This window comes from Poecilia mexicana, unplaced genomic scaffold (genome assembly GCF_051168715.1).
Source record: "Poecilia mexicana isolate PSO_F unplaced genomic scaffold, ASM5116871v1 scaffold_22, whole genome shotgun sequence".
In the NCBI taxonomy this organism is placed as follows: domain Eukaryota; kingdom Metazoa; phylum Chordata; class Actinopteri; order Cyprinodontiformes; family Poeciliidae; genus Poecilia; species Poecilia mexicana.
Window position 1 is genome coordinate 1,174,062 of NW_028263391.1, and position 22,112 is coordinate 1,196,173.

Consider the following 22,112-nt stretch of genomic DNA (forward strand, 5'->3'; position numbering starts at 1 on the left):
TTTCCATCCATATTGATTATCATCATAATTCACTCATAAATGTTATTTTTTTGCAGCTAATCAAGAGGAAAAAAGGCACCAGTCACAGGCAAAACCTTTCAAACTTTCTGAACAAAAACATTCAGAGGTCACAAGCATCAGAAGCCACCACATTTATTAACAGAAATAAAAACTGTTCTGAAAAAAACATTCTAGAAAAAGAAAATTTGTAACACTTTTGACAAAGTCGCTTTGCTATGCAGCCTCTAATTTCCCTCATTTGGTGGATGAATCTGTGAGAAGAGCAAGGGGGAAAAAAATCTAATGTTCAAATTACATTAGATGTTTTTCATGTATGACTGCCTTTTTGCTGACATTTCAGCTCTGTGCTCATTAATATGGAGACCAAATTAAAGTTATGATTGCTTGTTGATTTTCTTCCCTCTATACCCTCTCCTCCCCTGCTCCCATCCCTCTTTTCTTCCCTACTCCCTCTTTTCTATTTGCTTTTCTGCTTTGTAAGACATTTATCCCCTAAGTTTTTACATGTACTTTAAAATATGTTTTGCTAAAGTTTCTGTTACATGCAGAAACATAAGAATCAGTGCTTATATTTCTTAGTAGAATAACTAATTTAATAGCAAATAGCAAACATCCCAATCACACTGGGGATTCAAAGAATGGGCTACACATCACCTGACCTACAATTGCTGCAAATTTCACATCACATCATCCATCCATCCATCCGTCCGTCCGTCCGTCCGTCCGTCCGTCCGTCCGTCCGTCCGTCCGTCCGTCCGTCCGTCCATCCATCCATCCATCCATCCATCCATCCATCCATCCATCCATCCATCCATCCATCCATCCATCCATCCATCCATCCATCCATCCATCCATCCATCCATCTTCTTACACTCTTCTCCCTAGTGGGGTCAGTTGGTGTGCTGGTGCCCATCTCCAGCGAACAAGGCGGGGTCACCCTGGACAGGTCGCCAGTCCATCGCAGATTTCACATCATATAAATCTAATTAGAAAAGAAAGAAAAAAAAAAGAATAAATCTAAGGAACTTAATGTGATCAACAGGTGAGAAAAGTCCCTTCCTTTCAGCAGATCCACAGCCAGAGCGACAATCTGCCACAGCTGTCTTGGAAAGGCAGAAAAACCCATTCAGTTATGACTTCTTTGGGAAAATAAAAACAAAGTAAGGTTTTGGTAGTTGTAGCTTGGGCAGTAGCTCCTTCCAGAATAGAGACACAGCTAAGCACCGAACTAACATGAGAACAAAATATAGGAAGTGTATCCAAACATTTTGTACCACAAGCCATCTTCAGCAAGTTGAAACTATTCAGGGAGGCTACTTATTGATTAAAAAAATGCAAAAATATGATTTTGTTTTTCTTTTTATCTCCACACCAATAAATTAGACATGTATTTTTTCAGTGAAACAAGACAGAAAAATACAAATAATTGCAGATCAAAAAAAAATAGTCTCAAACATGTACCCTAAGAAAAGAAAGCTGGGTAGTTTCCTAATGTTTTGGATAAAATGTTTTCCATTTTGTTTATCTATACTTTTTTTTCTTTCTCCGTCAAAACAGACAATCTTCTTTGAAACATTTTCTGTATTTAGACAAGGTTAATGAATGTGTTACCAAAAAGTCTGTTTTTTGGTAACACTAAAAAACATGTCTTATGTTTCTGACTTCTCTTGATACTATTGATGGGATGAAATATGAGAAAAAATATTATCTTTTGAAAACATTTTTTGACTTTTTGATTAGGTCACGCTTTATATTTTTGGGATTTCTGCTTTTTTTAATGTTGCAGTATAAACTGCCAATTTGTTGATGACTGAAGTCGATTTTAAATATTCAAAGTCTTTCTTTTGTTGAAAGCATGATGGTCTCCTTTCATGACGTATTGAGATGCTAACATGGCTAAGTGCTCTGGTTTCTTAGTTGAAGTTCAAGTTGCTAGCTTGTTTCTCTTTTCTCATACAGCAAACTTTTTCATTCTTAAGCTCTGTTGTTGCTCAGCTTGGAGGCCTTTCGTACCTTTGTTGTGTGCAAGCAAATTTTCTGGGTGGGTTTTTCTGTGATGTTTGGCCTGAGCCTTCATGTTTCTTTTAGTGTTGACAAGTTTTCACATTTATTTGTTGCATTTCTTACTCTCCTCCTTTCTCTCTTCCTCAATCTGCTTTTTCGTCTTCCTCTTCCTCCTTTGCGTTTTTTTGGTCTCCAGGCCAGCGCTTCTCAGTCCATCCTTGCATGAAGACTGACTGGGGGCATGAATACATCACAACTAGCCATCCATGCATCCCCCCCAACCCACCTCCTTCCACTCTCCTATTTTACCAAGATCCCTCTCTCAGCACTTATCTCAAACTTTGAATCTCATGCATTTTAATCAACACGTCTATCTCACGCGCTCCCCCTCTCCCTCTTTGACTTTGCATCAGTGGCGTCTTTCACACAAACAACAACAAAACAGCAGCGCTCTTCTTCTTCTTCCCCACCAGCTCCATGTCCCCTTTTTAAATCAATATTTGCCATCAGCAGATAAATTGTATAATTTCCTCTCTGTTAGAGGAATGTGACGCTGACATATTTACTTTCCACTTGTTTTCTTTTTTTTACCATTGATTCCTTGTTTTTGTGGCGTGGCTATTAGCTATCTGAAGGGGATGGATGGCCATGAAGTGAAGAGCAATAGCATCTCCATCAGAATAGTTGACATTGAAAAATGGCCACCACCTTTTTGATGACAGCGCAGCAAAAACGCACTTGCGCGCACACACACACACACACACACACGCACGCACGCACGCACGCACGCACGCACGCACACACACACACGCACGCACGCACGCACGCACGCACGCACGCACGCACACACGCACGCACGCACGCACGCACGCACGCACACGCACGCACGCACGCACGCACGCACGCACGCACGCACACACACACACACACACACAGATACACACACACACAAAAATGCAGGCAGAGCAGAGACATTTAAATATTCAAACAGGCACAGGCGTTAATGATAAAGGACAAGGGAAAAGTAGAATCAAGTAGCTATCGATGCAGAAAATGAAAAGAGGGGAAAGAAAAAAGAGAGGCAGAAAATTAAGTAAAAAAAAAGATGGAGCTATTGCAGGATTTACGAGAGGGGACGGATGGAAACACATGGAAAAAAGCTGGATGAATTAGGCAAACACAAGTGAACAGGATGGACAGTTTTACAGTAAAGTTACTAAAGATAGAACATTTACTTCTGTGGGTTAAACAAGAACAACAAGAAAAATATGATGTGAAAACATAAAATTTCAAGTTAGGAATAAATATGTCATTGCTATAAACAAAATGGCAAAGAAATACAGAAAAATATACAAAAACTGAAGAAAGATACCCAGAATGTCTAGTCTCATACAACACACTACAAATATGAAGTAAACAATGGAAACAGAAAAACAGATTTTCAAGGAAATTGATCTATAACAAATATCAGTATCAACTGAAGCCAGATACTTACATACACTGTGTGAAAATGATGAAGTTTTTCTCACTGACATTAGAATCAGACAAAAGAGTAAAAAAAAAACAAAAAAACTTTTAAATAAAACAAAATAAAAGATAACAAATCCTACCAGTGTGGTTGATGGACCCACACTGCTACCTTTGTGAAAATTTGTTGTGTGTTCATGCATTTTGTTTTTACCTTGTTTCTTGGTGGGTCTGTTAATGGGAGGAGTAGTGGACGATAAAAGGCTGCTGCTCAGACCCGAGGCTGCTGTGAAGCAGAGTAAACCAACATCAGTGTTGCTGAATAAACACCCAGTGGGTCTGCACCTTTCCTCTGCCTCAAGTCTCCTATTTGATCCAGCCGCTGAGGGACATTCTAACAGGCGGAACTAGTGATGTCATTAATGTACCACACTTTCATCCAAAATGACCGACTTCCTGTTGAGTTTGCGCAATGGCTCCTAGAGAATTTTACATAGGTCCTACAAGTTACACATGCACCGAATTACATGATTCTCGGCTTGGGGTTGATTTCATAAATATTTCCAGGGGGCGCTGTGGAAGAATTAGGCCACGTTGGATAAATGTTGGACTGCATTCCGTTTAGGGGGTGAAGTAGAATCGATCATAGTAGTTTTGGTGCAGCTTGGCTGAACTATATGTACTTTAGAGCCCAATGTTTGGCATCAATGTGACATCTGTCTGCACCACGCTCACATCCTCCACTAAAACCGCTCAGTGGTGGAAACCAAGTTACACCAACACGTCTTCCATGTTGATTAGGTCACAAGGGTCAGCTAGGAACTGTTCAAAGTAAAACATTACAAGTCTTGTTCTTAGTGGCTGTGGCTTCATTGATGTCATGATTTGACCATTGAATATTGTCATATGGCCTCTGTGGACTTCTACATCTCTAACCTGACTGTGGTTGAGTTGAGCAGAAAGGGAGGAAATCTGAAACGCGTCTAAAACCAACATAACCAAAAAAGGAAACTTTCTCTGGTTTTCTTACTAACAGGATGTATATAGCATGGTGGCAGTTTACGAGTTAATAAACTCGTGATTTTAGATGCTAGTCACAATGTATGTGAAATAAATTGCAGTTCTGTTTGATTTTAAAACTGGCTCTTTTGTTAAAATGCTGTAAGTTGTCAAGTACAAAGGAAAGAAAGGCAGCAGTGTAACTGTTTCTCTGGAAGAGGGATTTCAGAGACTAAAAGTTTGCTATTTTCTTCCATCTGACTTGGTACAAAAACACAAACCAGAATAAACGGAAGTGAGCTATTCGACAAGACTTTGTGATGCAAAGCCATGTCTATTCAAGAAAAGAAACAGTTACACTCAGCATCCTGCCATCAAATAATGTTTTTACCTCTGCAGCAGTTTTTATCATAATGCGGTCTGTGCATGTAAAGTGAAATCTGCTGCCAAAATATATACCGTTTTAGTAAACCCAGTGAGGCTGTTAATATCCAGAATTGAACGTGAAAGACATTAAAGCAAAAGGAACATGTAAAGTTTGTCTGTGTTTTGCATGTGTTTTCCTCTCCAGAGCAGTCTGGATGAGCTGATGATGATGGAGAGCCGGAAGACGAGTCTGCTCAGGCAAGCTGCCAGTCTGAAGAGGAGTGGGTCTGAACTACCAAGCAACTTGCACATCAAAATACACAACCTCACACACACTTGGCAGCAACTAGAGGTAATACCCGCAAAAGGACAAACACATTAATATTATTGGGAAGATGTAAAATATCTAATAACGTTGTACAGTGGTGAGCCAGGCTGTAATGGAGAAAGCATATTTCTGTTTTCCAGCTCTCCAATTGGCCCAACAGAAAATCAGCTGCTGGTTTTCCTGAACAGAGCTCATTCTTTCATTCTTCTGCACATTCTTTGCTGCCATGCTTGTTTGTTGTTTCTATGTTCAGCTGACCGGCCTCTTTCTCCAGCTGTTCACTGGCCTGTGAGTGATGTCAGCTAAAGTGGCCGTGTATTTTATATCTGCGAGAGGGAATGCTTCAACGGGAGGTTAAAATGAAACATAAGTTATGCTTGCCACACAAACAGAGAGGAATAATGGAGTATGGAACACCATATGTGTGTGTGTTCATGTGTTTGCATGTGTGTCATTACTTTTCATGCATAGTCAAACACAAAGATAATTGTCTCATGCACACATTCAAAGTTTTTGGGAGTGTGTGTACATTAACATATGTATCAAATTCTCTGAGACCGATTTCATTTTAGAAATTAAACAGCAGCAGCAGCAGACGAGTCTCTCTCTCTCTCTCTCTCTCTCTCTCTCTCTCTCATCCTTTCCTTTCTGCTGTGTGTGTTTCCGCAACAATAACCAGACTGTGATTAAACTTCTATTACTGTTGAGGAAACAGTTGGACTCATTCAGACTCCGATATATTTGTCAATTTGTCACCAACATGCAAAAATACCCTGGTTGGTGATACAAAAATGTTAATTATATTTTCTCTAACTTTGAGAAATATAGGACTTTTTATATTTTATTTACGGTGCATTTATTTAAGAGTAATTTAAAAATAATAACCAGAATGAAAGAGAAACTTGAATTTAGTGATTTTTAAAACAGGGCTTTTTGGTTTTTGTGCAGATGGAGTCTGTCCCTCTTTGGTCTGCATCGTACCATAGAGGGACAAAATATTTCTAATTGATCCAATATTTATTATAAGTCCTGAAATGTGATCTGTGATTCCACTGGATAAAACATCACAGTAGGGCTCAAACCTTTTGTCAAGCCCAACAATGCAGCTCACATTTACAATCATCACAATACATATGTAACTTAGCATTACAGAAAGGTACTCTAAGGTTTGGATTCAAGATAACGTCTTGCAGAGAAATGTTCACTTCTGTTTTACCTGTAATCTGTTGATTTTAAAGGAGCAGCATTACATAAAAATAATACATAATTGTGTTCCCCAGAATCACCATTGAGCTTTAAATTGTGTTATTCTCTCATCAACAAAATACCTGGAGTGTTGCCTTGATTCTTTAATTCATGCTTGAGAAATCCTTGAAATCCCACGACAACCGTTCAGGGAGTGGTATAACAGAGTTCTGCCTTTTTGACGAAGCTTCCCCTTGACGCTGCAGTTTACAAGCCGAGTTTTCTCAAAACAGACCGCCTGTCTCCCATGACAACCCCACTCAGCTCCTCCAGACTAGCAGCAGCAGCAATTAGCAAACAACTGGTGGAACCATGAGTTAGCTGAGCTCATCATACAAATGACTTTTCAGTGAAACGTTTTTAAAGGCTTGAAAAATAACTGTTATCATGACGCACTAAAGGAGTGTTGGAAAGAGCAGGAACTTCTTAAAGAAACAAGAGGCCCAATTCCAAGTCATTACATTGCAAAGTAAAATTGTTTTTAAAGTGGACATGTCATGCTTTTAAATCTTGCCTTTTCACATGTAAATCATTCATGTTATGGTCTATATAAAATAGAACTTCAATCCTTTGGTCTGAATTCCTGGTTATTGCAGCTCCACAGACCCTCCTTTACCTCTGCTCTGAGGCTCTTTTAAGAGCAACTCGTTTTGCTGCTGTCTTTTTAAATGTGAGACATTTCATGCCCCGCCCTCCTCCAGGTAACACAACGTTCCACTACACCCCAGTTGGCCATTTTTGTAGTTTAATAGCAGCGATACAATTATGTACCAACAGAGAAACTTTTTATTCCCAAGTTTATTAAAGATGTCAGCAGCAGAAGACTCGTCCATCCAACCTCCCATGTTGGAGTCAGAGTCTGACCCAGAGGAGGAGAATGAAGACGATGAGCCAGAAGAACCACACATTCTAAAGAATGCATCACCATGGTGTTATTACTGTATTTATACCCTCATCATCCATACCAACTACCTACAATATGGAGCGTAGTGTCCATGCATGTCAGCTACCCATTAAAATATTAATACTACCACAATATGAATAAAGTAAACAAAGCCTCGACAAAATTAAGGAGTTGGCTATCTGTCCATCAAGAACATCACTGAATGTATTTGTATCATGTGTTACCCAGAAACGACAAAAACAAAACCAGATAATTATGTCCAAAGCATGCAGTAACAGTTATAAAAAGCTAGCACATGAGGGGGAAGGTATAAGTTTACATGAGCCTGATTGACAGTGCCAAGACCCTCATCCTGGTTCTGATTGGCTGTTTCTGACCAATCAGTGGATTTCTGCAGATGGCAGTAGTATCACAGGGAGAAGGCAGAGGAGCTCGATGTTTTTCATATTATGCTATATCATGTTGACGGTTTTAAAATATATGTAAAAAAACAACATATTTTTATAAAAGTTATACTGCAGCTTTAACTTTTGTTGGATGGTGCTTCTCCTGTTGTCTCTTGCTTTTATTTTTCGATTATCTTGTATCATGCAGCACCGTATGAGGGGACTGTCTTATTCATCCTGTTTCCCTTTGAATCCCAACTTACCCCAATGAATCTTCTATGAACACTTTTCTGGCTTTTTTTTACTAGTAGTTTTCCGTGATTCATTTTTACTTTGATTGTCAGTTTATTGTCTTAATCAGTATTCTGAGATGTGAAGATCTTTTGCTTATTTAGTCTTTTGTGCTGACATCCTCTTGTTTAGTCACTTTCTTGCCATCATCCCAACATGACGTCCCAGTTGCATATTAACTGGCCTATCAGTGCTTGTGCTGGCATCTGCTGCTTTGATGCAAATTGGGAATTAACTGGAATTGATGTCCTGTGTCTTTCCTCTGAACTATTGTGGCCTTATGAAGAATTTATGAGCAAGTGTCAGAGTGAATGTGCAGATGCAGACGCAGCTAAAATATTGAGGAAAATTAAGCAGTTGTGATTTAGTTTTCATTTTTTCTCTTCTTAATTTTGGCGTAAACACTTTTCTTATGCATGCATGGGCTTTTCTCTTTGTTGTTCAACTCAGTGAACAGTTTGATACAAAAGTACACATACTTCACAATGGTTTTCTTATAATGTGCAGGCAAAGGAAGAGATGCATGGCTCTTAAAACCTTTTAGAAAAAGCATGGCCATCCATTTATACTGAACTTCCCAGAGTCAATACTTACACGTTTTGATTGAAATCTTGCTGTAAATACTCAGCACTATATCTCTACCGGCTTTGCATATGTAAAGTATAATTTATTTTGCTAAACATTCGGTGCTCTGTGGGTATAGAGTGTCTGTGTTCAAGGCTTTTTACAGGTTCTCGTTTAGTGTGAGGCGATTTAATCTTTGTTGCATTTTTTTCAAGGATTCCTCTTTAGTTAACCCAATCCATCTATCCAACAAGCTTGAGAATCTTTCACCGTCTCCATAGGGACGGTGTGTTTAAGTTGGTGGTAGAGTGCATGTTTTACCACACATAGCAGTGAACTTTTTATACTTTTCTACCTGCAACTCTTCCATAAAAAGCCATAGCTGAGACAACAAATTTTTGTTTTATCAGTTTCCAACCTGTTTTACGTCGCTACTTCTCAGTCTACTGCTCCAATAAGAAACCTATGAGAAAGCCATGTTCTAATAGGTCTGCAGTTGAGTCATAATTTTTCCATTTTCAGATGATGGATTGAGCAGTAGTCTGCAATTCAAAGGCATGATTTTATTGTTGGATTTCAAACCAGCCGAAAAGCATACTTTTCATTTTATCATTCAATGTTTTTGTGCCACTAGTGGCTAATTCATACTAATTCATCAGATTAGTATCTGGACAGGAAAAAGGGCAGAGAGAAGTGGAAGACAGTCTGGGTCAGGAATCAAACAGCAGCCTCTGCATGTGATGCATCTGCTCTACATAAAGCACAAAGAACAGAACACAAGAATAAACATAAAGGAATGAACTAATTAGACAATATGTTTCTAATAATAATAAGATCAGAAAATAAAATGAAGATAACATGATCATTAAAAACTAAGTCAAAAAATAGTCAAAAACCAAACACAAGAGAAAACCAAAACCCAACCACCAACAGACCACAACATATTTCTGTACTTGCTGACTCCTGTTGAGCTCCTGCTGGTCCTGGACTTGGCTGCTGACAGGATATTCAGCTTGTCTTCATTTTGGAAGTAGCTAATCCTTAATCTCATCAAATTCTTCAAATTTTCTGTAAGGCTGTAAATTCTCATTTTGCATGACAATCATTATGTTTGCTTCCAAAAACCTTCATAGGAATTGGTCTTTTTTACAGGCTTACTATGTCTCACTATGTGATTGAAAGGAATTGAAAAATTACCTATGCAGAACACACACACCGAGTCAAGCGTATTTATGTTTCAGTTTGAAACAATGATTAATCTTCTAAGCTCTTTTAAGTAGGTATTGTGTCAAAGTAACATTTTGTATTGTGTGTGAACTTCACATCTCTGTAAGTGAAGCTGAAATAAACTTCAAATTAATTTAAATATTTGATGTTTGGACTTAAAAGTAAATGAATATGATAAGAAGTAACCAAATATGAGGGCTTAAAACAAGCAATATATTATCACACACATATTTTAGTGTTTAACATTCAAGTTCCTACCACATGATTGGTGTGTAAAGCAAATTTACTTGACCTAATACATGTTCAAGGATCACATTTGACTCCAATCTCCTGAAACCTTGTTTTGTCCTCTAAAACATAAAGAGGAATATTGTTTATAATATTTTATGAGACCAGGGTTGGGGTTAGGTAATAAATGATGGTGGCCGAGCAGCTTTCAAGTTTCAAGGTAGAACTATCAGTGATAGTGGCCTTTTGACCTCAGAGTTAAAAGGCCACCAATCATAGGAACATTTACTTCTTGCAAACCTTCAGCATGTGAAGTAAACTCTGTTCAGGTCCATCTCTGTCTTACTTCAGGAATAACATTCTTTGGACATTTGTTCCTGGTCAACCTGCACAGTCATTTAACCAGGCCTGGCACCCGCTGCGTTGCCAGGTCTCTTCCTCTATCAGAACTTAAACATGTTTCTTTTTTTTAAATTATTTTGGATATAGACCAGATGCAACTAACATTGTTTCTCTATAAGGAGGAATGGATCACAATTTAATTTCATCATCACTATAAAAAAAAATAGTAAAGTATATCCCAAAATGTTTTTAAAGTGAGGACTTTAAATACGGCAGTATTTGAAGTACAGTGCACCATCATTAATGGCACAGAGAATATAATAAAAGACTGATAAGACAGATTTATTAATGTTGTTTACCAAGATGTTTACTAATCTAAACAGTAATATTCTGAGTATAACTTCCTCTTCTACTGCAACGCTGGTATTATCTATAATGTCCTGATTACTCTGTCATTCAGCCATGTGTTTAATCAGAAACACAGTATTTTATTGATGTATACATTTAGATCTTCTTAATGTTCCATCCTTTTTTTTCTCTGCTGTTATTTTTCAGAAAATTCTCTCAGAGCATTCAGTACCATGTTCTTCTGAGCAAAAGCTGTCATCAAATGTGAATACTCTGCTGGTCGCTGGTCAGGATGTGGCTGCTGAAAGTCCTCGCTCAGCTTTGTCCCCAATGACTAATTCACTGCTGGAGCAGCTGGAGGCTCGAATCAAGGAGCTTAAGGCATGGCTTCGAGACACAGAGCTGCTCATCTTCAACTCCTGCCTCAGACAGGGGACGGGTGCCTCCGAGCAGCTTTCAAGTTTCAAGGTAGGACTAACAGTGATAGTGGGAATTTTATTATGATACTAGCCATATGTCTCAATTTAACCCCAATTCAAAAGAACACATGGACGAGTGAGTTTGGTGTTGAAGAATGGGATTAGTAGAAGATCATCAGCATAAATTAGCAGAGTGGTGAGCCAGGCTTTCTCACTCAACATCCGTGTCTGACCTCACAAATGCATTTCTGGAAGAATGGTAAAAAGAAAAATCTCATAATCTCAACCCTCAACCTTGTGGAGAACCACCTCAGAGTGGTTCTCCTGCAAAAGTGGGCTCATATATTAATCCCGATGGATTAAGAAGGGAATGTCACTCAAGTTCAGAGTTGTGTGTGACAGTAGAAGAAAGAATATTTTTGGCTGCATAGAGCATATGTTTGACTAGATCATCTAGTTCATTTTTGTTTCAAGAGGCACTTAACTTTTACATGTTAAGCTTTCCATTGACAAAAGTGTTTGCAATATTACATCTTATAACAAAGACAAAAAACAACTTATTGAGTTCTTGCATGTCTATGTGCTGCTGCTATGTTTAGTAATGCATCATCTTAATGAGGCCAACCAAAAACATGGTTGTTTTGAAGCCATGGATGTATAGAGGAAACAGCAGTTAGCCTTAGAAGCAACGGGATGTTAACAGGATATTAATCAGCCCACATCACACAGCAAAAAGCTAGCTGCGCTAATTAGCCTAGCCCCGCAGTGTGACTGACAACCATAAACACACATACACACACGCTCACACAACTTGCACCCGCTGAACTAGAAAAGCAAATACACAAAGCTAAATAAATGCATGTATTTCTATGTGCCCTCACATGCTGAGAACTCAATGTACACTTTCAATCCACTCTGAGACAATGAACAGAAATATGCTAATGAATGACATCCAACTTATACTGACTCAAAAGATAAATATGCAAAATTAAGAGGATGACTTTATTAACACAGGTATAATCACATCTTCACTGCTGACACAAACCAGCTGATGAATTCAGTTGCTTCAAGTTACATCCATCACAGTACAATGCAAACACTTTGAGAGAAGAAACTTTTTGCCATGCAATTTTAGTTTTCAAAAATGTATATGATTGATTCTCCATCCAGTGATGGTCGCAAATGTTCTCAGAAAACAAAAATATATGTTGTAGGTTTTACTTCTCCATCTTGTGTAGAAACACTTTCTGAGGTTAGTTCTAATGAAATTCTTTCAGTAACACTGGACATTTTAGTCCAACATCGGAGGTAAAGCATGATTTCCATCACACAACAAAAATTTATTTTAAAACAAAATTAACACAGGAAATTTTTAAAAACGATAAATGATTTTTTTTACAAATCATACATGTAACCAAATGTAATGCATTTATCTTAAGCATTTTAAAGATAACATTTTCACATGATTTAGATGACAAAACATTTTGGTTTTAGTGTTCAAGTTTTTACATGATAATATCATAAGCTTCAGAATTTAATTTGTGATATGTGTTGTGAAGACAGTCCATGATATTACTTACAAGTGCTGAAATTACTGGAGTCCAGCAATTCAACAGTCATGAATTACTCATTAAAATTGCTTGACACTCTAATCAACTTAAGAAATAATGTACAATATATTTTTAGAGAAATTATTTGAAATTATTTCCTACACAAAAAATATTTTCAAATTCTAAAGTTTAAAGATTTTAAATATTTATTTTTCATGATGTCTTACACAAAAGTGTGTAGTGAGCTTAATTGATTAGGAACAATTAAGTGGTTACTTGACACTTGACATGTGATTCTGCTGGAAAAAAGGGAAATGTTGAATTTGTTTATAAGAAATGACTTCTGTTATAAAAATAAAAGTTTGAGCAACAAGAACTGAAACAACAGAGCAACGGAAATGCAGCCGTTGTCACCGAGCAACATCAGCTGTAGTTTTTTTTTCTAAAAGAATATCTGTAACATGATCTTGTTGAGGCATTCACAGTTGTTGCTGTGATCACACACAACATAAATGAGCCAGCCTATTTGCACACACACAGCCAGTCCTAATGATGAAACTCTCTGAAATGAGAGTTTATCTGAAGAAAGTGGGCCTCTTACTTTTGATCATTGTCACAACTCTCAGTGGGAAGCCATTGATTTCTGGCAGAAAGAGGCTGAGAGCTTCAGGAAAAATGAAGATTGGAAGTATTGATAGCAGTCATTTGTATGGAGAGACACAGAAGGAGCTCCATTTCAAGAAAAGTCAACTCCATTTTAACAATCATTTGTCTGTTTTTGGCGTTTGGCCTTGTGAATGGCTTCGATTTTTGCGCTATAGTTTATTACTGTATGAGAAAGGAGCAAGGGTTGCTATGAGTCACAACAAACACAAGTACCAGAAGTGTATTCACAACACACAAATTTATCTGAATAATGTCCAGACAAACAAAAATAACATATTTTTAATTAAGATCACAGCTGACTGATACTATGCAGTTAGATGGTGACTGCATGGCTAAAAAACACTAATTAAAATTTCTAGGGATAACACTACTTGCAAACACTTGCACTTGTACACATAAATAAAAAACAGGTTTTTAAAGAATGCACCCTCTTTGTCAGTTTTAGAGTTTTAACAGATTATCTGGTCTTGCCACTTTTACAGCTTCTAGATGTTTTTTTCTATATTCTCTTTTGTCTAACCTCAAATGCAGCCACACAAAACTACACACTTCAGATTTCACCATATCTGTTTGTTTTACAAAATAAAGCCCAAATAAGAAGGTTTTTAAAATCCCAAGAACCCTTTGCATAAGAATACAGGACATATACTTTTTATCTGACTGCAGGTATCGATCAATTCATAATATGCCTTGCTCAGACTGTTGCAGGATATTTTTGTCCAATATCATCATCTTGAACCTAATGTGTCAAATGTTGGAAACAATAGTTTGGTTTGTGCTGTAAAAAGGTGTGGAAACCTTTCATGGTTTTTTTGCTCAGTTTTTGCTGTAGAGGAGCCCAAAGAAACTAGAGAAGAGTAAACAAGTTTGAAAATCCCCAGACTGTCAGAATGTCATTGTTAAATGTCACACTTTATTTCAGTAATAAAGTGTGTATGACTCGGAAAATACTTCTGCATAAATTCTAAATTCATTGCTGCATAAGGATGGTATCCATGGGAACAACTCTAATTGTAGTTTATTTTGGATGGCTTGGGTCACTTCTTCCACATAACATCCAGTAATATCTTCACTCTTGAAAAGATGATGTTGAACATTGAACAGTAAAGTATCATATATTTTCCAGGCACAGAGTGCCATTTTATAGTACAATCAAGTAACTGTTAACTTCAGTTTTTATAAAAATGTTATATTTATCAAATATGACTTGAAAGAAATTTTACTTCCTAATTCAGGGGTGCCCAAGTCCAGTCCTCGAGAGCTACCATCCTGCAAGTTTTAGAAGTATCCTTACTCCAACAGACCGGGATCAGCTCTACAGAGGCCTGATAACGAGCCATTCATTTGATTCAGGTTTGTTGAAGCAGGGATGCATCTGAAAGTTGCAGGATGGTGGCTCTCGAGGACTGGACTTGGCCACCCCTGTCCTAATTTAACACCTTGATATTGAGTGTCTGTCTCTTTAAAAACTCCTGTTTTCCCTGAAACTCCGCCTTCAGGAAGTCATCACAGCATAGCTTCTCTATTAATCTTAGACAGTGTGCATTGCTCTGAGATGTAGCTCCTATAATACGCTCCAGATGTTTGCTAATTGCTGGTGGCTAGTCTGAAGGAGTTGAATGAAGGACTGCTCTGTGAGGCAGAAGCTCAGAAGCTTGGAAACCGCAGCTCTCAGGAGGAGCTGAACCTTGAAGTCAGCAGTAGGTCCACCCAGGCATTTAGCACAGCTGAAAGGTTGCCATGAAGATTAAAATATTTCTCAAACATGCATGAAAGAATCAAGGTAACATTCCAGGTATATATTTGATAAATGAATAACATTGCAACATGATGTAAAGTTGAAAAAAGATTATTAATGGGTTTCTTTAATATCTGACTGATTGATATAGCTAATTATAAATAATTCAGTTTGATTGTGGTCTGTAGATGATTTATTGGACATAGATAAGTTATGTCAGCAATTTTACATTTCTAAGATTTTCTAAATGTTAAGCTGTTTAGGTCTTACTTTGTGACAACTGCCTTTACTCTCTCTTGTTATATTTCTCTCTTTTCACTCTTGGTCTTTTCTCCCTGCAGCCTCCTCCTTTCCACCTGTCTGTCTCTATCATGGCTCTTAATTGAATTAGCAGTCTTGTAAGATATGGCATCGACCAGACGTTCCTCTGGCAGCCCTGGGCATCCGATGACTCTTTATTGTAGAGAAAAAGCTCTGGGGGACAGACACACTAAGAATTAATGAACTGGAACTGACACAGATACATTATTATATTCATAGCTACAATGTTGAACTGGGAAGAAATACAAATTCTAACTTGCTGCTAAGTATGCAAGATTAGAAGTCCAAAAATTTAGATTTTTACCATGGAATATAAAAGTTGTTATAGATTTATTCTGTTCAACCTAAATTGTTCAGATCATTAAACAAACTTTAATATCAGAAAAAGACAAAGTTTGCTTGGATAATTGGTTTATTACTTTGGGAAAACAAAATACCAAGCCAGTCTAGCGCTGTGAGAAAACAGGATTACCTCAACAAGTTGGTTAGTCAGAATCTACTGAGCGACTTGTAACTCAGTAACAATGGGTACATGTTGGAGATGGGTAACAAGTTATTTTTTTGTATTGATGGTAAAGAATATTAGTTCACTCTTTGCAGGCCTGTTTCAGTTCAGTAACATTTGAGTGTTGATACACTTTTTAGTGAATGAGTCACACATTTAATAATTTTAACTTGGACTTTTCAAGGCCCATCAGAAATCTTTTTTACCCATTCAGGGTAGACTTCGTGTTGTGCTCTGAATCTGATTACTAATTGATGATCTGATCTTTGCCTTTGAGATTTAGTCAGAAAGAGCGAAAATTATTGTTTTGTTAATTATACCAAGTGATCCAGGTCTGGAATCAGCAAACATTTTATATATGATCAGAAACTTTTCCTTTAGACTGATGTTTGCCTTTGTCTAGTATAAAAATTAGTTTGACAATATAAAACAGTAAGATGTAACACAAGCAAAAACAAAGCAAGTCTTTAGAGGGGTTGAATGTTTTTTTTTTTTTTCCAGTGTTTCATAGCTTGCCTAATATTCCTGCATCCTACTGCTTCCTGTCAGGCCAGATTTTCTGTTTTCTGTAATTAGGAATCAACTGTTTTGGTCAAAGAATATTTCATAAGCTCTTCATTTTATATTGTTCTGCAACTTTGAGGAAGTTTTGTGAAGTACATTTTGCCTCTCTAGATTGCAACTGCACACTTTTCTGTTTCTTTCAGTTCTTTGTTTTGCCTGTTTTTCCCCTGTGCCTGTTGCTGTATATCTCTCCATCTCTTAGATTCATCTGCTGCTGACAGCAGATAACACTATCCTCCCTCACTAGGATCATGTTCTGTTCACTCCTCGTCATGTGCTCCACATTCTTCCTTTCTTCAGATACTTCTGCACTTAATCTAGGCCCTGCAATTAAATCTATCTGCATTACATAACTCATTACCACATCCATACTTTTTGTTTAAAGATGGATCCATGTAACTTCCTGTTTCTGATCTTACAAAGCAGATCTATTCACACACTCCTTTCTTCAGTAACCAGTTAATCAAAAACAGATGCAAACATGGTATCTTAGGCAATAAGTGAATATTAAATAAATATCTAAAGATCTATTATGGAAATTGTCCTAATTGTTTGGTTACATTTGTACAATATTTTCTTCTTCGTTCTTATAAGAAAACGGCTGCACACTTAAGGATGTTTGTCAACTGGAAGTAGACTGTAGTGATGCTGTCTTTTGTTCAGGTTTAGTCCATTTAACTGCCTGATAATTTGAATAAACAAACAAGTAATACAAAATGGCAACTACAAAACTGGACAGCTTCCCAAAACTCCAGACCCTCAGGGGTCTCAAGAGGAGCACAAGGTTCATTTTTGCCCTGGGTTATCCCAACTGGGGTAATCGAGTTCTGGCGTATTCCGGCAGTAATGAGTGGGTTTCGTGCAGGAACTGTAAAACCGACAGTAAACCCTGATTAGACTGCCAATTGAAAAATTGCTGCACGGTTTGGAAGAACACTTTTTTTCCAGATACATTTTTAGGCCACATTTCCCATAATGCATCAGTACCAACGGTCTGATCTGGAGCCTAGAGCTGGGCTGTTTAATGAAGTGCTGCCTAGCAACCTTGACAGCATGAAGCAGAGAGCGACAAAGAAAAAAACAATGGAGCCAAAGATTAAACCAAACATTTTACAACTAGATATTACCTGTCTGAATAATATCGGTCTTTAACTTTCACTCATTGGAGAGTTTTTATAACAATGTGTCAGGAATTAGGCATTCTCCCCCGGTATACCGAACCTGGAGCGCCCAGCCAGCTGACAGCTGACGAGGGGAGCTGGCTGTTAATGCAACAGGAGCAGACATGTCCAAAAATGTCAGAGTAATATTGTAATTAGGTGATGTATTGATGAACCGAGCAGATATTTGAGACTTACACACATACATTCTCACCTAAAAACATTGTAAAAAATCATGTTGTCACTTAAAGTGTAATATAGCAAAATAATTTGCTGCTCTTCCCCGCTATTGCTGCTTTGCCTGAACGCCCAGTTTGGACGCACAATGAATTATGGGATATTGTGGGCCGTGAAGGATACACATGACGTAAACGGTCTACAAATCCTGAATTCGGACATGACTAAAAGCTTGTATAAAGTGAGGTTTTGACTACGGCACCTAGAATGTTTTTGCTGTCAGTTGTGAACATTTCATCTTTAGGGTCCAATGCAGGCCATTTCTGTACATCTTTGCTGCTGACACTAAGAGAATAAGTTTCTGCATTGCTGATTTCCTCTCAAAAAATGTGAAATAAGTTAAAAACTGACGGTTATGGTTTAAAAATAAGACAAAGTCACTTCAAGTGAAGTAAAACTCTGGTCTCCAATACATAAGCTACACTGTCGAATAAAAATATCAGTTTTTGGACTGTCTCATGTCTTGGCACATTATAACCACAAACGTCATCAGAGTTACAAGAATTTTATGTGATAAAATATAACTTACATGTAACTTTGAAAGGGAAATAAGTATTTAAAATCTTTTGCAAGTAAAACTCTACAAAGTACGGTGTGCAGAGTGTATTCAGACCACTTGGAAATTTTTCTCCTTTTTTACATCTCACATGTTTATTAGAGAACATTAATAAACAAACTGTGTCTAAAGGACCGAGGAACAGCAGACAGATCAGAACGTTGTCCAGATGTTTAAAGCAGGATTAGGTTACACTGTAAAAAAAAAAGTCACTGTAGAATTTACAGTAACTTGCTGGCAGCGGGGTTGCCAGCCAGTTACTGTAATTTTTACAGTAAAAAATGTATAATACCGCTGTAAATTTTTGCACATGATCCAATTGTCCAATCACATCCCATATACTTTCCATATGCATTTCAGATCACAGTAAACAGCTGTATTTTCAATACCCAGCCACTTTACTGTATTTTTTATGTAGTTTTTACAGCCATTTGTTACAGTGCACTAAGAATATCTCAAGCTTTGAATGTTTAATGGATCATCAGTCCATGAAAACGGAACTTTCTCTTAAAGAAAATGCTCTGCAGCAGGAAATGCAGTGGAAGGTGGTCCTATCCAGGCTGACACCACCCTTACCAGGGCCTCTAACTGGGATGGATTTCTACTGTATACTGGTAATCTGGTTTGGACTTGGTTCTTACTGTGGAAGCAACAGTGTGTGTGCTGCTAAACTGTTGCCATAGACACCAGTGGATTCTACCACGTTCCTTATATAATAAAAAAGCAGCCCAACCCCACTATATTTGACTGCAGACTAATAGAAGGTGATAGTGATGTTCTAATGTTGATACCTGCTACACAATGAGGATTAATGATCCTCCGACTCCCTGCCAAGAACGCAGCCTGCTACATATAGGAGAGTCTTTTGATGATGCCTGCCTTTGTGGTTTAGTTTGCAGCTCTGCCTTATGTGTGAGTGTGTGTCTGGTGAGTGTGCTTGTTGGTGTTTTGAAGCAGCGTTTTCTCGTTAAGAGTTGCTCGTTAGGGGTTGAAGGCAAGCAAAAAGGTAAGACATCGCCACAGTAACTATATCAACAAACAGATCAGACTTTCATCTTCGTCTGCTCAAGAGGGGAGAAAAAGCACTGAGCTCTTTTATCAGCTAAAGAGAGACCAGAAACACACACACATACACACACACACGTTCACACAAGACAAAAAATAAATAGTCCAAAACAGACAAAAAGGCATCAGCAAAATGTGGATAGAGAGAAGAAAAAAAATAACTCACTCTAAATTAACAGTAAGATGAGGAGGGTGATAATGAACATCATCTCAAAGACTGTTGATAATTCATCTGTTGGGAAACAGAAGGACTTTTAGTTTCTATTGTTTTGTTATCTTTGAATGTGGTCAGATAATAATGAAAACTTCACATCTTCTCTCGCTTTATTTCACATTTAAAAAAATCTGGTTTTATAGTCAAAACATAGAATTGCAGTTTGTTTGCAAGTGAGCACTCACAACACATTCCACACAAATATTCTGTTAGACTTTATCAGTTATTATCTGCAAAAAAAGCAAAAATCTCCATGTATAAATAGTGATGTATTGTTTTATTTAAAACATTTAGTTATGTAGATTGTCTTAGATACTCTTTCTTTGCAGGTACCTATAACTTACCTAATGTCTCTTATCAGTCATTTAGCCTCTAATTAACACAGCATTTTACCCTGTAACATGTTTTGTTGAAGGCTTGGTCAATGTGACTTTATTCATGATTTCACACAAATGTAGAATTTAAAGGGTTGAATTCCCAACTTCATATTTGCATATTGGTTATTGGAGGGAAAAGCAGTTTTCTCTCTTACCGTGTTGACCCAGTGACGTTGTTCTTACAACTTTTCAAAGTTTCCTCATCCTGAAACTAAACCATATTTAAAAAGGAGACAAATTATTAAAACAATAACCCTACACCATGATGTAGAGAGCTTTAAAGACCTCAGACATTGTGCTGTATTTTTATTACTGCAATCCATGAAACAAAGCATTAAAATATTTAGACTGTGGCATGAATTATGATAGATGAGAGAGGAACTGAAAAATCTTCAAATTCCAAAAAAGTGAATAAAGGTAGACCGTGTTAGAAAAAACAAAGGTGAATATGAAAAAATACTTTCAGCAGCCAGGAAAAAAGACACAGAAGGAAATCCTAGCAAGAAGGCAGATATGTGAGACAAAAACAAATGAAAAGGCCTGCAAGGAAAGATAGAATAGCAGGAAGAAAAGTAAAATGAAGCAAATTGAAGGTATATGAAAAGATAAATGCACAGAGAAATCCTAAAAGAGGTAGAAACTTGATAAACATCCTTTAAGCAGCTGCAGTGAATTCATTTGGCTCCATTAGTTAGAACTATAAATGCCTTTGCTCCCAGAGACTTTATATATTCCCAATTTATTTACCACTGCAGAATATTTTAAGAGCAAAGCTTTCACCCCTTAAATGTTGCAGCTTGTTGAGCAGCAAAAGAACTTTAGATAACTTAGAACAATCATTAAGGCCTGTTGATGTCACCAATAATTCATCCTAGCTTCACAGAAAGGCTGGATAGATTTGATTATGCCAAACTAAAGTTTCCTTTAAAACATTGGATTATTTCTGTTTGTTTCTGTAAATGAAGTTCATCCACTGTCAGCATTATGGAAACATAATTCTGAGACTGTCGAGATTTTTGAGCAACTTGTTTTGCTACAAAAATGCCATTCATGTATTTGCATTTCATTTTAATATTACTGTGTGCAGAATCAGATGCTCTCCATCTTGTCAGACTTATCCTGAGCTATCTTGCTATGAAAAATTACCAACGATTTTAGTCTCTAAGGATGTTTTCACACCCTGTAGTCTGGTAGATTCGGTTTGATTGGGAACCACAATTACAACATTTGCTACATTTTCAGTTGGTGTGGTTCATTCACACTGTGTCAACTAACCAAACCCTTTGAAAACCTGCCCACCTCCTTGCCTGTGTACCTCCTCGGCAGTTCTTTGTGCAGTGCAGCAAGAACTGCTGAAGTAAACACGACGACACACAGCGCAACTTCCTTCTTCACAAAAAGGAAACGAGAATAGACAAGTGTCAGATTTTAGCAGTTGTAGGATTTGTCTTTTGTCGTTGGTCAAAGCCATTTCTTCCACTAGCACTAGACTCACACATTTATCTTTGCATTTACCCAGAATGCAATGTGGTCAGCTCCATCAGAAACCTGACCACAGCTGCAGTGTTTCTCTCTTCTTTATTACTATTCGTGTTTCAGTGAGATGAGCTGCTAGCAGCGCTGCTAATTTATGGTCATTCTGCTGCTAAACTTACTACATGTCTGCCTGGTGCTGCTCCTGATTAAACTCATAATTAAACTCCTCCTTACTGAGGAGCTCTCTGACAGCAGACTGCATATCCGCGATCCGCAGCTAAACTAAATGATGTTTGGAGTTTCCAGTGACATAAAGCAAGAGTTGATCAAATGGCTTTGGTGCCGTACCCTGCTCGGTGCTGCTAGTGTTACCCCTGAAGTAGGTATGAAAATCTGAGAACAGCCGGGCAGAACCACACCAGATCTGCTAATGGAAAATGAATCTGGCCGGGCGGACTGGGATCAAGGGTCCAAGTCTTTTTTTGTATTAAACTTCTGTGTTGTAAATATTGTAAAGTATGTTTTACTTCTTATGCTACTACCC

General features: G+C 37.6%; 1 protein-coding gene across 1 annotated transcript in view; it reads left to right on the plus strand.

Moving 5' to 3' along the window:
* The first annotated feature begins 5,044 nt into the window (after window positions 1–5,044).
* Window positions 5,045–22,112, plus strand: part of akap6 (A-kinase anchoring protein 6) — a 40,922-nt gene continuing 23,854 nt past the window's right edge. Inside the window, exons 1-2 of the mRNA XM_088002807.1 lie at window positions 5,045–5,209; window positions 10,928–11,188. Coding sequence (XP_087858933.1) covers window positions 5,045–5,209; window positions 10,928–11,188 — 426 coding nt within the window. The remainder of the gene's footprint in view (window positions 5,210–10,927; window positions 11,189–22,112) is intronic.